The following is a 15,556-nucleotide window of genomic DNA, read 5'->3' as shown; positions in this document are numbered from 1 at the left end:
CATTGATCTATGACAAACTACGAGCTACCCATTACCATCCTTCATTAGTCCCATATTAGTGTCTCGGTTAACCACACACACTCCACAGATGACTAATAATGTTCAATATGAAATTTCATGGGTTAGCATCGATTCACATTTTTTTTCTAAGTAACTAAGATTGGGAAATTATGAAAGGTTTAGTTACTTAATATTTCATCATACTTTTAATGAGGATTTAAATATGCTGTGAAACCCATTCGGCTAACAACCCTCGACTAGTCAAGAGTGTGGTGGGTAAGAGTGAATACCCATTCAATAGCCATTTTATAGGAAATTTCCTTAAACACCCCTTATATACTAGCTTCGTGAATGAGCCCAACTAACGGTAAGACTGACCTTTTACTTATACATATATAATGTATTAAACTTTTAATGTTATATAGTATAAGGGTGTATTTTAAACTTTTAAAATACTACTTGGTTTAATCTATTAATAATTAAACTTTTAATTTTATTAAACTTAAACCTTATCATTATGGATTTATTAATTCTCTTTTAATTAAACCCTTTAATAAATTTGATAAAATCCACAAGGTGTACTTGAACTATTCAAAGCATCAAGGTTATAAAAATTGAAAATTAAAAACTATTTAATTAATTTTTAAGTTATGAACCCAAGAGTTGCACCTTTTTGAAACCTTTCAATTACTAGATGTCTTAGAATTCAATATTTCAAATTAAAACTTTTAAATTAAACTTTTCAAATTCCAAAACTTGAGGACATGTTTTGAAACTCTTCAAAACTTTTGGATTCCATAACTTAAAAAGTTTAAAGTTTCATGAATGAGACTTTTCATATTTCATAACTTGAGGACAAGTTATGAATCTCTTCATGAAACACTTAGATCAAAATATAAAATAATACAATTATCATATAGCTTATCATTTACCAATTTGACCTAGTTTAACTCTTATTGCAAGACAATTCTAATCAAACGATTCAAATAATCAAATTATCATATAATCAAAATATTATCTTAAAATTTGATAATTTCCTTTTTAATTTTGGATGATGGAAATCATTACCTTATAAAAAAAACTGTTCTTTTAAATAGTCAACGCTATTTGTGGTAATGATTCTAATGCAAAACTTAGCCAAAAAACTGATGGGTGGAGGTGGTTTTGACATATGGTGGTGGTGGTGACATATGGTGGTCATGGGTGGTGGTGGTGGTGGGTGGTGGTTGGTGGTGGTGGTGGGTGCTGGCGATGGGTGATTGAGGTGGGTAGAGGTGGTGGCAATGTTGGTGGCAGGTGGTGGTTTTGGTGGGTGATGAGTGGGGGTGGTGGTGACGGGTGGTGGAGGTGGTGGTGGGTGGTAGGTAGTGGTGGTGGTCGCTGTTGGTTGGGTGGTGGTTTTGGTTGGTGGAGGTGGTGGCGATGGGTGATTGAGGTGGTTGGGGGTGGTGAAGGTAGGTAGTGATGGTGGTGGCAGGTGGTTGTTTTGGTGGGTGATGGGTGGGGGTGGTGGTGATGAGTGGTGGTCGTCAGTAGTGATGAGTGGTGGTGTATGGTAGTGGGTGGTGGGTGGTGGTGACGGGTGGTGGAGGGTGGTGTTGGTTGGGTAGTGACTGGTTTTTGTTAGTGGGGTTTTTAATTGTTTGCAACTATTTTTTGATTTTTAAGAATATTATTTTATAATTCTGATTAAAAAAATTGGGTGGTCAAAATTTGTTCTCAAATGTTTTCGCAATAAGAAATGTTCTTGATTGAACGCTCCCCTATATATATATATATATATATATATATATATATATATATACACATATATATATATATATATATATATATATATATATACATATATATATATATATATATATATATATATATACACACACACACACACACACAAGTTGTGAGACCCATGTAGTATATGAGTTAATTTAAAAGCTAAATATAAAGGTCAAAATATTTGAGAACATTGAATTTATAAGAAAATAAGAAAAATAATGAATTATTTTAATTAAAATATTTTAATCCTTTAAATTTAAACAAATGATTTAAATAAACAAACAAAAAAATTTAATGACATTAATTTTAGGAAATTTGAAAATAAAATGTAAGTTGATTAATGAAATTGATATCCATTTATTACTAAATTTCTTGCAAATACTATATTAAAATATTATGTGAAATTTATTAAAATAGAAAAACTCATAAAATGACATGTGGAAAAAAATTTAATTCAAAAGAACCACAAAATGACATTTGACAAATTGAATGAGAGTGTGACAAATGACAAAAAAACCTTCATTTATTAGAGTATATATATATATATATAGATATATAGATATATATATAGATATATATATATATATATATATATATATATATATATATATATATATATATATATATATATATATATATATGATCATTTGAGAACCTACAGTTTCCCGATAACTTGAGAACTAAAAGAGGAATGTTGGATCAAAAATGGTAATGGCTTGGATTGATCGTGACATAACTGTAATTATCACTTGATTCAATGGTACTTTAGACATTTTATAAATAATCACAAGGGCATATTAGGAATTAAAAATATCATTCAAATAATCAATTTAAGAAATTAAAAAACCAACACTCTCTCACACACACAAAAAAAACACGTCTTCTTTCTCCCTTTCTCTCCCATCTCTGAAGTTCTTCACGATGGGCTCCCAACTCCATCGTCTGCCTCCTTCCAATGAATCTCTCCCCATGCGATCTTTCTGACTCCGATTTCCACCAAAAATATCGCAACATTGAGGATCGAATCGTTGCACAGATTAAGGATGACTTCGATTTGGCGAGGATTTCATATGAATCTAAGAATCAACCAATCTACAATTTAACGCAGTGAACCCAGATCGGCGAGGCTTTGTTCTTGGTTGCGTTTATCAACGACGCACGAGTCCAGAAAACGACTTTCTGCAGGAAGCTGTTATCTAGGATTAAAAGGTTGTTTAAGAAAGATCACTTGAATATGAAGGTTGTATTGTCCTATGTCGTAGTGAACTTGTCGTCTTCTCCACTGAGACTCTCTCACATATCTCCATGACATATTAGTCGATTCTAAATTTTGAATTGATTGCCGGAGTGTATCAGAATAGCGTGGTTGTCATCGATTATCCTGGTGATGATTTTAATATTGATGTTTTCTTACCGGACTTCCCTTAAAACTACACATCACCGCAGACTCCTTGTAAACCTACATGACCAATGTAGTATGCCTTTAGAGCTCTGTTAAACTATTGAAGACTTCAAATTTTGAAATTGTAGATTTTTCATTTATGAAGACCATCTCGACTCTCCACCCGAAGGTATCACTTTCTAAGAGGTTGTTTGGGATTACTTTTCAAAGTGATTTTTTGGACTTTTAGCTTTTTCAAAAAACGAAAAGTTTGAAAAGGTGTTTGGCAAATCTAAAATTTCTTTTAGAATAACTTTTTAGAAAGAAGAAAAAAGAGTTGTTTTAAAAGTCCTGATTTTTTTTTTACTTTTGGTGACTTTTGGCTCTTACTTCCTCAAAAGTTAATCCAAACACATTTTAAAACATCATTTTGGAAAAAGCTATAAGTCTAATAGTCCTTTTATCAAAAGGGACTTGTTAAACCCAAAAAAACAATCCAAAACACCCCCTATATTCAGTTTGTATGTTTGTTTTTCAGTTGAACTGAACATTAATTTGGTTGTTGTGAATCTAACTATTGTAGTTTCTTATTAACATTAGCAAAGTCAATTATATAATATTAGTGTTTGTACCTTTTCTTGATGTAGATTAAGTACCTCATTTTTAGCATGAAGTTGGGCCCTCGTTAGAAGGCCAACATGAGGATCACCAAGAACTTGTTCTTTAGGATGATTTCGTGTCTATTTATCTAATGGTGGATATGTAGGATTGAAATCCAAAGGTGCATCTTCGAACAGTTAGTCTGTTCTAGAACCTTCACCTATATTCGACACATTATCATACATATTGTGAAAAACATCAGCTTGAGTAGTAGAAGTAGTTGATATAGATCCATTTTGCTCCCCCTTGACAATAGGATCAGTATTATTATGCTCACCCTCAACATCTGCATTCGTATAACCATGATCCCCCTCGAATGTATGCTCCCCCTCAACACTAGGTATCGAATTCACGTGCTCCCCCTCCACTTGGTCACCTTGCAACACTGGGTGATTTTCGACATCTATTGGAGAATTCATTGTGGATTGTGAAATATCATCATCCTGAGTTATAGTCAAATCATCAGAATGTTTCGAAACTTTAGAAATTAGATTGTCTTTAGCATGTACTTCTGCATTGATAGCCCTGTCAAGAACACCAAAAGTTAAGTCATAATCAAAATCGAGAGAATTTGAAGTTGATGACTCATCAGAATTTTTGTTAAGAATAAGCTTCTATTCGAAAGTCTTGTCGACACGTTAAACATAGTAATCATCAAAAGTTAGATTGAATGTTTCTTCAATCTTCCTTGTTCGCTTATTTAACACCCTATATGCAACAAAATTATGTGAATATCCCAAGAATGTTCCCTGATCAGCTTTTGACTGAAATTTCGAAAGGTTATCCTTAAGATTCATAATAAAGCACCTACAACCAAAAACATGGAAAAAAAACTCATATTTGGTTTTTGATTGTTAATAATTTCATAAGGGGTGATGTTAAAATGGCGATGAATAAAACATCAATTTTGTGTGAAATACACTATCGAAATGGCTTTGGGCCACACATAATGAGGTAAAATTGCTTATGTGAGCATCGTCCTTGCTGCTTTGCATAATGATTTTTTCTGCGTTTCAACAACACCATTTTGTTGTGGTGTGTAAGGAGATGAAAAATTATGAGCTATTCCAAGATCAGTGGGAAATTTATCAAGATATTGATTTTTGAATTCTATGCCATTATCACTTTTGATCTTCCTCACTTTCTTCCGCAAACGGAGTTCGATTTGCTTAATGAAATCGATCATTAATTGAGTAGTTTCAGACTTGTGTCGAAGAAAGTACACCCAAGTGAACCTTGAAAAGTCACCTGCAATGACTGATATGTACTTCTTTTTGTTGAGAGTCTCAACAGTCGAAGGACCACAAGGGTCAATGTGAAGTATTCTGAGAGGTTCGATGATCTTTGAATCGATGACAATCGGATGACCTTGACGATGTTTCTTCCCTTGTTCGCATGCTGCACATAAAAGATCATTATAAAACATTAAAAAGGGTAAGCCTTGAACAAGATCATTTACCACCAATTTGTTTAAATTTTTGAAATTCAAGTGAGAAATTCTGCAATGCCATAGCCAGCTTAGATCAGACGACACCTTCGAAAGCAAGCATACTGAAGGAACACCAACGATTGGCTTGATATCAAGAGTGAACATATCTTCTTTACTTGATTGCCAGTGCCCACAACAAGTTGCAAGAAACTTATCAAGTTGTACTGAAGACCTTTGATATATGTCACTCGATTAACTGTGAACTTTCCATTCGTTACTTTTCCATATCCTTTAACTTTGCATTTATTGTTATTCCCAAAATTCACCACACTAGCATTTTCCAGGCTTCGATAATCTCCCAAATTTTCCTTCCTACTAGTCATGTGACGTGAGCAACCACTATCTATGTACCAATGTTCATCGTATTGCTCATCACATAAAACCCGCAATCAATGGAAAATTTTAGATCCCCAACGCTTTTTGGGTCCTTGGTGATTAGATTGAAATGCTTTATGAAATAAAGATCCTAAAACTCAATTATGAACTTTAGATTTCAAACTATGGATTAAGTCGACTTCCACATACTTAAATATCAAAATGAAATCATTCAATGGTTTAGAGTCGATATTGACTTTCCCTTTACCATTGACAGTTTGTTGTGACTCAATTTTCGCTTGGGAACAACTTTCCACTTTTGAATAGAAGGATTTGATTCCCTTGTAGAAGAAATACCAGTTTGAGACTCATTTAATTAGCTTTCATAAGCATACCGGATTTCCCCTTTGAAAAAAGTTCCCATATTGATAAGGTTTTCCTTTTCCTTCGAGCCAGTGATTAATATTTTTCACATCAGATTCCCTTTGGCAAATGAAGCTCTAACTTGTTGTTTCGAAATAGGCTTGGAAAAGTGAGGTTGTGTGGGTTTGTATGGTTCATTTCTCTTCCCATTGACTTTCAGCTTTTTGAAGTGTCGTTTTGAAAACATCGGTTTTACAAGTGGTTTATAAGGACTTTTGAATTTGTTTATTATAATTGACATTTTTTCGATTAAAAACATGTTGTTCATTTGAAAACCGTGTTTGATTTTGAACTTGAGGAAAAAATCTTTGTTTATTTTGTGGAAAACCATTTATATGAAAGTTGTTTTGTGAAAACCTTGCATTTTGTTGATTAGGAACAAAAGTCCTTTGTTGTTGGTTTTTAACAAAATTTTCATTTGTTTGTTTTTAAACATATGGTTTTTGACTTGGTTTTTGAACTTTGGAATGGCTTTTTGATAAATCATTTTGCCTTTTCGTGGGTTTGTTTCGAACAAAATTAAGACTTATTTTGAGAAGAAGTCTTAACTTGTTCAACCTTTTTCTGTTTAGATGATTTTGTTAACAAAACTTTTTGTTTCTTATGAGACTCAACATTTTGCCAATAAACCTTTTTCCATGCTTTAGACATCAAAATTCCTTTATCTTTTGAAATCGTTTGAATTTATTCATAAAATATTTGAGCTTTTGTATTTTGAGATTTAGAAAGTGATTCATTAGAAGGTTTGTCATCATTGTCTTGTTCTTTCTTTACTTCCCAAACTCTTTTTGGTTTTTGCCTTTGAAAAGCGGACGAGTTTTTGTTAAGATTGTTTTCGACGGTAATTTAAGTTGAGAAATATCCTTCTTTCGAAATTGCTTTGTTGTCCTCAACAACAATTTTGTTGATCTTCGGTTTTACTTTGTCACAATTTCTTGAGGTAACAAACACTTGATTTGGAAAGACAACATCATATGTGCAGTTTAGGCTTAGATAAACGACAAAGTTTGATTCGAGATAATGAGGACCTTATTCTTCATTAGCTTTTGAAACATCCCATTTATTAAATAGATAAAATTGATGAATGAATAGTAGCCCTAAAATCCATAATATTTAGTGGGGTGTTGGTTTTGGAGAGCCAAATGTTATAATTTGGATTATTCGGGGGTTAAAGTGTAATTTCGGGATTTATTTTGTAAAGTTTTTAGAAGATAGGGGGTGTTTGGTAAGTATTGGACTTATTATGAAAGGATTTTGAAAACCGAGGGTTGTTGGGTAAATTGCGGACTTGATTTGAAAGGGATTTTAGAAGGCAATGTATAAATGGTAAATTATGGACTTTGTTTGAAAAGATACTTATGGGGAGGGTCCAATGTTGTCATTATGGAATGAAGCTTATAGGGGATCGGTGTATATTGTTGGATAAGGTGTCTAAGTCCATAACTATTTCGGGCTTGTACTTGACCCGACCCGGCATGGTCCATTTGGGTTGCATGGCACCATGCAATTGGATAGACTAAATGAGAGAAATAACACTTGGTGATTATTAATATATTATAAGTTCTAATATATTAATAATATTATTTGATTAGTTGATCAAAGAATTAATTTGGAATTAATTAAGTGATCAAAGGATAACTAATTAAATATATGGGTTGGTTATGTAAATCATCCATATCTTGTATAGTGGGCTAAAAGGCTCCATGGATTATCAAGTTGGGTTCTACCCATAGGATGCTCCATGGATGCTCCATGGGAGTTACAAACCCATGGGTCATGGAAATGAAGAGTCATGACACATTAGGGTTTACATGGTGTAACCCTAGATGTGCCAACACTATATAAGAGTCCCATTCTCCACAAAATTTGCTACACAAGTGCAACACAAGTTGAACACTAAGAAACTAGAGGGCTTCGCCGATTTTGAGAAGTGTGTGTTATCTCAAGAGTCTTTCCAAAAGCATTTGGTGTTGTGTGAAGCATTTGGGCATCACACTTGGGGTGCTAGGCTCAGAAGGTTTCAAGGAACACAAGCAACAACAAGGTAAGTTATTCTATCTATGATTCAAGTTAAAATTGTTCCCCATGTATGCTAGATAGGAATATAACCTTGGAATTCAACTTTGCATGATAATTAGACAAACATAGATCCAAGGTTATTAGGGTTGCATGTACACTTAGGAAGTGTTAGAATGCTCAAAACCCAACAGTGGTATCAGAGCCTAGGCTTGTTTGTTTGTTATTTGTGCTTAAAAGTTGAAGAAAGTCGAAAATCTTGCTGTCTGACTGATGGACTCGGCGAGTCCATGGGGAGGACTCGTCGAGTTCATGTGTATCTTCAACCTACTCGGCGAGTAGGTTTATGCACTCGGCGAGTAGGGTCGACAGAGTGCAGAATTTCGACTTAAGTTGCTGGAAATGGATTAGAATCATTACCCTAAAATGTTTTGGTACTTGAAAACTTATTTTAGAAGGTGTAATGTCTTTTCTAACTCATTTACAACAACTAGTTATCAAAATTACAAAGATTAAATGTGATTTTGATTCTTGAAAGTGTTCATATTCATATTCTTGTTCTTATGATGTTTAGATGATCATAGGAATTATTTGTAACCTATGTGGTAGATTAATTCATGATCATAATGTGTTTTAATGGAGTCCATAACTTGTCCTCAAGTTACGGAAAACCAAAAGTCTCTTGGATTAAAAACCATTAAAAGAACACAAGAGTTAGGAAAAATGAAAAGTCCTCATTTTATTACTCTATTAAACTCATAAGTTACAAGAAATGAAAAGTTTTGAAAGTTTACAAAACTTGCCCTCAAGTTTTGGAACAAGTAAAGTTAAGTTAAAACTTTAGTTCCAACCCCTAGAATTTTAAAAGTTAAAATTCAACCCTTATACTTATATTATTATGATTTAATAATTATATATATATGTATAAGAACAAAGTCGTCTTACCGCTAGTACGCCTCATTCACGAAGCCGGTCTATAAGGTGGGTATAAGGTTGTTGCCTATAAAATGGTGACTTAATGGGTGTCCACTCTCACCCACCGCTTGCTTGATCTGTGGAGGGTCGTTAGCCGAACGGGTAAGACAAGGACTTATTAATTCTCATTCAAAGTGTGATGAATATTATAAAGTAACTAAATGTTTTATTAAATTCCCAATCTTAGTTACTTTAGGAAAAATGTGAATAAGGTGCTATTCCATGAAATTACACTTTACACTTTGATTAATTCGTTGGTGGAGCGTGTGTGGTTAACCGGCACACTAACTTGGACTTAACAAGGTAGGTAAAGGGTGACTTAGGGTTTATTATAGTATCGATGGAGCGTGTGTGGTTAACCGGCACATCGATTGAGTGATAAACTTTAAGGGTACCAAGTGATTTGCATGGTTACTTCACACCTCGTTTTGTGATCCTCGGTATCCCAGTCACAAAACTTGGAGGGCACACTCGAGATTGAAACATGCCTTTGAAAAGTTCATTGAATCTCAAAGAATCTAGGAATTTCTAAGAACCATTCAAAAACCTAATACTAAAATATTGCGATTTTCGTGGTGGAAATTGGTGAATCGTCATTCACCTACCTTTCAAATATGATATAGCTTAGATTACGGAATACCTCTTCTAAGTTATATTATATTGTGATTGGATCCTAGCCTTAATACTACATTTGGGTGTTTTATTAAGGACTCTCTTATATCTAAACTAATCTTGTCCTCTTTCCTTCAGATGTCTTTCAACAATGCTTCTGGCTCTAATCCTAATGGCTCCTTTACCCTTATGAACTTGTGTGGGAAAGTCACCTTTGATGGATCCAACTTCAATGAGTGGATCAGAAACATCAGGATGATTACCCGCTACGAGGACAAAGAATATGTCCTTGACAAGGAGCTTAAGGAGATTGATGAGTCCACTGCAACTCCTCAGGAGATCGCTGAATTTCGGGCACATGAAAGGGATGCTACGAAAGTGGCTTGCATCATGACGGCCACGATGAAAGCGGAACTCCAAAAGTCTTATGAGGATTTCTACCCTTATGACATGCACCAAGATTTGATGGAAAGATACCATCAAAGTGCAAGACAAGAGAGGTATGAAATCATCTGCTCCATGATAACAACCATGATGAAGGACGGGGAATCCGTCACGAGCCACATGTAGAAAATGCAAAGGTATGTGGATCGTTTACTGAAGCTTAATGTGAACTTCCCGGAGGATCTTGCAATAGATATTATTTTGCATTCCTTACCATCGTGCTATGATCAATTCCGCATGACATATCACATGAACAAGGAAGAAGTCACCCTCAGCAAACTTCAGGGACTTCTCAAGACTGCGGAATCAGGTCTTAAGGGGAAGTCGGTTGCTATCACTCCTACTCAAAACTCTACTCCGGTTTTGGCAATTGGGAAGAATCGATGGAGGAAGAGAAAGAGATCTTCGAAGGGTACCAAGGCTCGGACCCTTGATGGCTCTTCTTCAAGTGGAACCAAGAAAGGTTTCATTACTCCTTCTTCTGACCCAAAAGAGGCTGAATGCTTCTATTGCCATGAAAAAGCTCATTGGAAGCGGAACTGCCCAAAATACCAGCAAGATGTGAAGGATGGGAAAGTTAAACCCAACCATGCAGGTATTTACACTATCATTTCTAATAACTCACCCCATTCTAATTCTTGGGTCCTTGATACCGGGTGTGGTATTCACATTTGTTGTGACTTGCAGGGACTAAGAAGAAGTGAGGATGTGGAGCAAGGAAGGATAAACTTGATCATGGGGAATAGGAAAGCTATACCTGTTACCAAGATTGGAGTTTATACTTTATCGCTAAGTAGTGAGTTTAGTTTAGATCTGAATAAGTGTTGTTATTCGCCAGGAATGACAAGAAATATTATTTCCTTTCATGCTTTGTACAAACAAGGGTTTACCTTTTCATTTAATAATGAAGTTGGTTCTATTGATGCTTTCTTTAATAATGTTCTTTATTTTAAAGGATTACCTTGTGATGGTGTGTATGAAGCTGTATCTGTTGTTGATAACCTAGGAAATAATGTTTTATGTATTGATTCTACTAATAATAACTTGGATAAAGCATCATTATGGCATTGTCGTCTTGGACATATAAGCAAGAAGCGCATAGGCCAACTCCAAAAGGATGGAGTCTTGGAGTCGTTTGACCTAAAGTCAGATGATAGTTGCGAATCATGCTTACTTGGAAAAATGACAAAGTCACCCTTCACAGGTTCGTGTGAGAGGGGTGAAGGTTTGTTGGACCTTATACACACGGATGTGTGTGGACCATTCAAACATGCCACAAGGGATGCTAATCGTTATATTTGACTTTTACTGATGATTATAGTAGATATGGATATGTCTACATGATCAAGCATAAGTCAGAGACTTTCGAGAGGTTTAAGGAATTTAAACAGGAAGTCGAGAATCAATTGGGCAGGAACATTAAGATGCTTCGATCCGATCGTGGTGGTGAGTATCTTAGTTCAGAGTTCCTCGACTATCTAAGGGAATGTGGGATAGTCTCACAATTGACACCTCCCAGGACACCACAGTTGAATGGTGTGGCTGAGAGGCGTAATCGAACCTTGCTAGATATGGTTCGTTCCATGATGAGTCGAGCTACGCTACCAATCTCATTCTGGGGGTATGCCTTAGAGACTGCCGCCCATATTCTTAATCTAGTCCCTACAAAGAAAATTGCTAAAACTCCTCACGAGATGTGGACTGGTAAAGTACCTAAACTAGACCACATCAAGATTTGGGGTTGCGAGGCTTTCGTGAGACGCGAGACTCATGATAAGCTCGAACCTCGAAGCGAGAGGTGTATTTTCATCGGTTACCCACAGCGATCCTTTGGTTACCTCTTCTACAGACCTAGTGACAATGTGGTCTTTGTAGCAAGAAGAGGAGTCTTTCGAGACAGAGAGTTTATAAGCCAAGGAGACAGTGGGAGGCAAATTGATCTTGAAGAAATTCAAGAATCAAGCGGTGAAGGAACTTCAAACTCTAGCCCTCAACTTGAGGAGGAAACTCCTGTTGAGCCAATTGACAAATCTGTACCTCTGAGACGTTCCACGAGAGTTAGGAGTGCACCTGAGCATTACTATGGATTCCATATTACTGCAGAAGGTGAGACACTTATTAGTGATGAAACACTAGTAAGTCAAGATGACCCTAACAGCTACGAGGAAGCCATGGCAGGCCCCGAGTCTGCTAAATGGAAGGAGGCTATGGATAGCGAGATACAATCCATGTATGACAATCAAGTTTGGAACTTGGTTGAAAATGTACCAGGTCGTAAGACAGTAAGGTGCCAATGGGTCTTCAAGAAGAAGACCGACATGGATGGTAAAGTACACACTTATAAGGCTAGACTGGTTGCAAAGGGCTTCTCTCAAATTCCTGGAGTGGATTATGATGAGACCTTTTCTCCGGTAGCCAAGATTAAGTCTATTCGGGTTCTGTTAGCCATAGCTGCATTTCATGACTATGACATATGGCAGATGGATGTAAAAACCGCTTTCCTTAATGGAAAGTTGGCTAAGATGTTTACATGAGTCAGCCAGAGGGTTTTGTCAGCAACGAGTACCCTAATATAGTGTGTAAGCTTGAGAAATCCATTTATGGATTGAAGCAAGCACCTCGCAGATGGAATCTTTGCTTTGATGAAAAGGTCAAGGAATTTGGCTTTTCTAGGAGTGAAGATGAATCTTGTGTGTATGTCAAGGCTAGTGGGAGTATAGTTAGCTTTTTGGTATTGTATGTGGATGACATACTACTCATAGGAAACGACATTCCAACCCTGCAGGAAGTAAAGTCCTGGCTTGGGAAGTGTTTCGCTATGAAGGACCTTGGTGAAGCTGCCTATATTCTAGGGATAAGAATCTTGAGAGATCGGAGTAAAAGACTAATTGGATTTAGTCAGAGTACCTACTTGGATAAGGTGCTGAAGAGATTCCGCATGCAGGATTCCAAGAAAGGAGAGTTACCCATCCAGAGTAACACCAGATTGAGTAAGACACAAAGCCCTAGCACTGAGGCTGAGATAGCAGAAATGAGTCGAACACCTTATGCTTCGGCCGTAGGATCGATCATGTATGCTATGACGTGTACTCGACCCGATGTAGCTTTTGCCTTGAGCATGGTTAGCAGGTATCAGGCGAACCCTGGAAAGGCACACTGGACTGCGGTAAAGAATATCCTCAAGTACCTACGAAGGACGAAGGACTGGGTCCTTACCCTCGGTGGGAGTGATGACTTGAGAGTTGTTGGGTATAGTGATGCTAGCTTCCAGACTGATAGGGATAATTTCCGCTCTCAGTCGGGCTGGGTCTTTACCCTAAACGGAGGAGCAATTTCTTGGAAGAGTTCCAAGCAAGAGACAGTGGCAGATTCTACTTGTGAATCAGAGTATATTGCAGCTAGTGAAGCAGCAAAGGAGGCGATATGGCTGAAGAACTTCATTGGAGACCTTGGAGTTGTACCAGCTATTAAAGAGCCAATGGAAATTTTCTGTGATAGTGAAAGTGCTGTTTCCTTAGCCAAGGAACCAAGGGATCACGGGAGATCCAGACACATTGACAGAAAATACCATTTCATCAGACATCGGATCGAAGAAGGACTCCTCGTGGCAAAGAGGGTATCATCGGATGAGAACCCAGCAGATCCCCTCACGAAGGGACTGAGTAGGGTTAAGCATCTTCAGCATGCTCGGAGCATAGGGCTGAAGGATGATATAAGTTTTAGTAGTTAGATAACCCGGAAATTTGTAAAGTGTAATTGACATTTGATGATGAATAAAAGGTGTTTTATTTATGAGTAAAGTGTTGCTATCTCTTGTCAATCGTTTACTATATTTCTTTTGCATGTTTTGACTTCCAGAATAATTTTGTTTGGTATAACATATTATTCAAATCTCCACAGTCGGTCATATGTTGGAAGTAGATATGAATCAAGACTGTCATGTTTGGTTGTAGAGGTCTTGGACAAGGCTACAACAATCATGAGTGCTCATAAGTTCTGAGCATTGGACACAACCCACGCTCACTGGAATCACTTCATGGAATTTTATCTCGAGTGATCGTGAGACGGTAATATCATATAAGTCTTCAAACCTAGAGATATGATTTGTTACTTACAAGTTGGTTATGCATTGACTGTACGAAACCGCATTGGTAACTCGATGTTATAAAACGTACTTTTGTGTGTAATTCAATAAGTGGTAGAACAAACATATGAGTCGAAGTTTATCTGTTCCTTCTTGGATTAGAAGCTGGTATCTGGGCCCCTCGATGATTTTGTTTTGACCCATGTACCGGGCCCGGTCAGAACTAAGTTGATGTGTTCAATTAAGTTCTATGTCAAACAAATCGGAAATCAGGAAACAAATGCTGGACAATAAGCAAGACATGTTCCATGTATTTGTCCGGCTGATATCTAGAACAGAGGATTATATGATCACTTATCTTAAATGGCGTATCATCATCTTCTCAGTTCCGAGAGACCTTGAAAGAGCTACGATTGCCGGTCGGTGCCTGAAGTACTAGAGATATAGTTATTAGACTTATCCAAGTGGGAGACTGTTGGATAAGGTGTCTAAGTCCATAACTATTTCGGGCTTGTACTTGACCCGACCCGGCATGGTCCATTTGGGTTGCATGGCACCATGCAATTGGATAGACTAAATGAGAGAAATAACACTTGGTGATTATTAATATATTATAAGTTCTAATATATTAATAATATTATTTGATTAGTTGATCAAAGAATTAATTTGGAATTAATTAAGTGATCAAAGGATAACTAATTAAATATATGGGTTGGTTATGTAAATCATCCATATCTTGTATAGTGGGCTAAGAGGCTCCATGGATTATCAACTTGGGTTCTACCCATAGGATGCTCCATGGATGCTCCATGGGAGTTACAAACCCATGGGTCATGGAAATGAAGAGTCATGACACATTAGGGTTTACATGGTGTAACCCTAGATGTGCCAACACTATATAAGAGTCCCATTCTCCACAAAATTTGCTACACAAGTGCAACACAAGTTGAACACTAAGAAACTAGAGGGCTTGGCCGATTTTGAGAAGTGTGTGTTATCTCAAGAGTCTTTCCAAAAGCATTTGGTGTTGTGTGAAGCATTTGAGGCATCACACTTGGGGTGCTAGGCTCACAAGGTTTCAAGGAACACAAGCAACAACAAGGTAAGTTATTCTATCTATGATTCAAGTTAAAATTGTTCCCCATGTATGCTAGATAGGAATATAACCTTGGAATTCAACTTTGCATGATAATTAGACAAACATAGATCCAAGGTTATTAGGGTTGCATGTACACTTAGGAAGTGTTAGAATGCTCAAAACCCATCATATATAACCCGTCACCACAGTAACACTTGTTTGCCGACAATAGCGAAGACGATGGTAATCCGGGGATGACGCTGCATCAATTGAAGATCGAATAAGAAGTGGCATTGTGGTGGC

At 36.6% G+C, this 15,556-nt stretch overlaps 1 protein-coding gene across 1 annotated transcript; it reads right to left on the bottom strand.

Annotated features, from left to right (window-relative positions):
* Positions 1–1,069: 1,069 nt before the first annotated feature.
* LOC128126835 (leucine-rich repeat extensin-like protein 5) lies at positions 1,070–3,818 on the bottom strand. Its single transcript, XM_052764972.1, has 2 exons — positions 3,790–3,818; positions 1,070–1,649 (listed from the first exon to the last, which is right to left on the bottom strand). Exons 1-2 carry the CDS (start codon positions 3,816–3,818, stop codon positions 1,070–1,072), a joined length of 609 nt encoding a protein of 202 aa, XP_052620932.1.
* Between the last annotated feature and the right edge of the window lie 11,738 nt (positions 3,819–15,556).

This window comes from Lactuca sativa, chromosome 6 (genome assembly GCF_002870075.4).
Source record: "Lactuca sativa cultivar Salinas chromosome 6, Lsat_Salinas_v11, whole genome shotgun sequence".
Taxonomy (NCBI): Eukaryota; Viridiplantae; Streptophyta; class Magnoliopsida; order Asterales; family Asteraceae; genus Lactuca; species Lactuca sativa.
This window is presented reverse-complemented; position numbering and strand designations above follow the sequence as displayed.

Coding starts and splice junctions, on each gene's coding strand:
- LOC128126835 (XM_052764972.1), bottom strand. CDS start 3,818: ATGAGGTACTTAATCTACATCAAGAAAAG. Junction 1,650..3,789: donor TTAATCTACATCAAGAAAAG/GTACAAACACTA, acceptor ATCAAAAAATAG/TTGCAAACAATTAAAAACCC.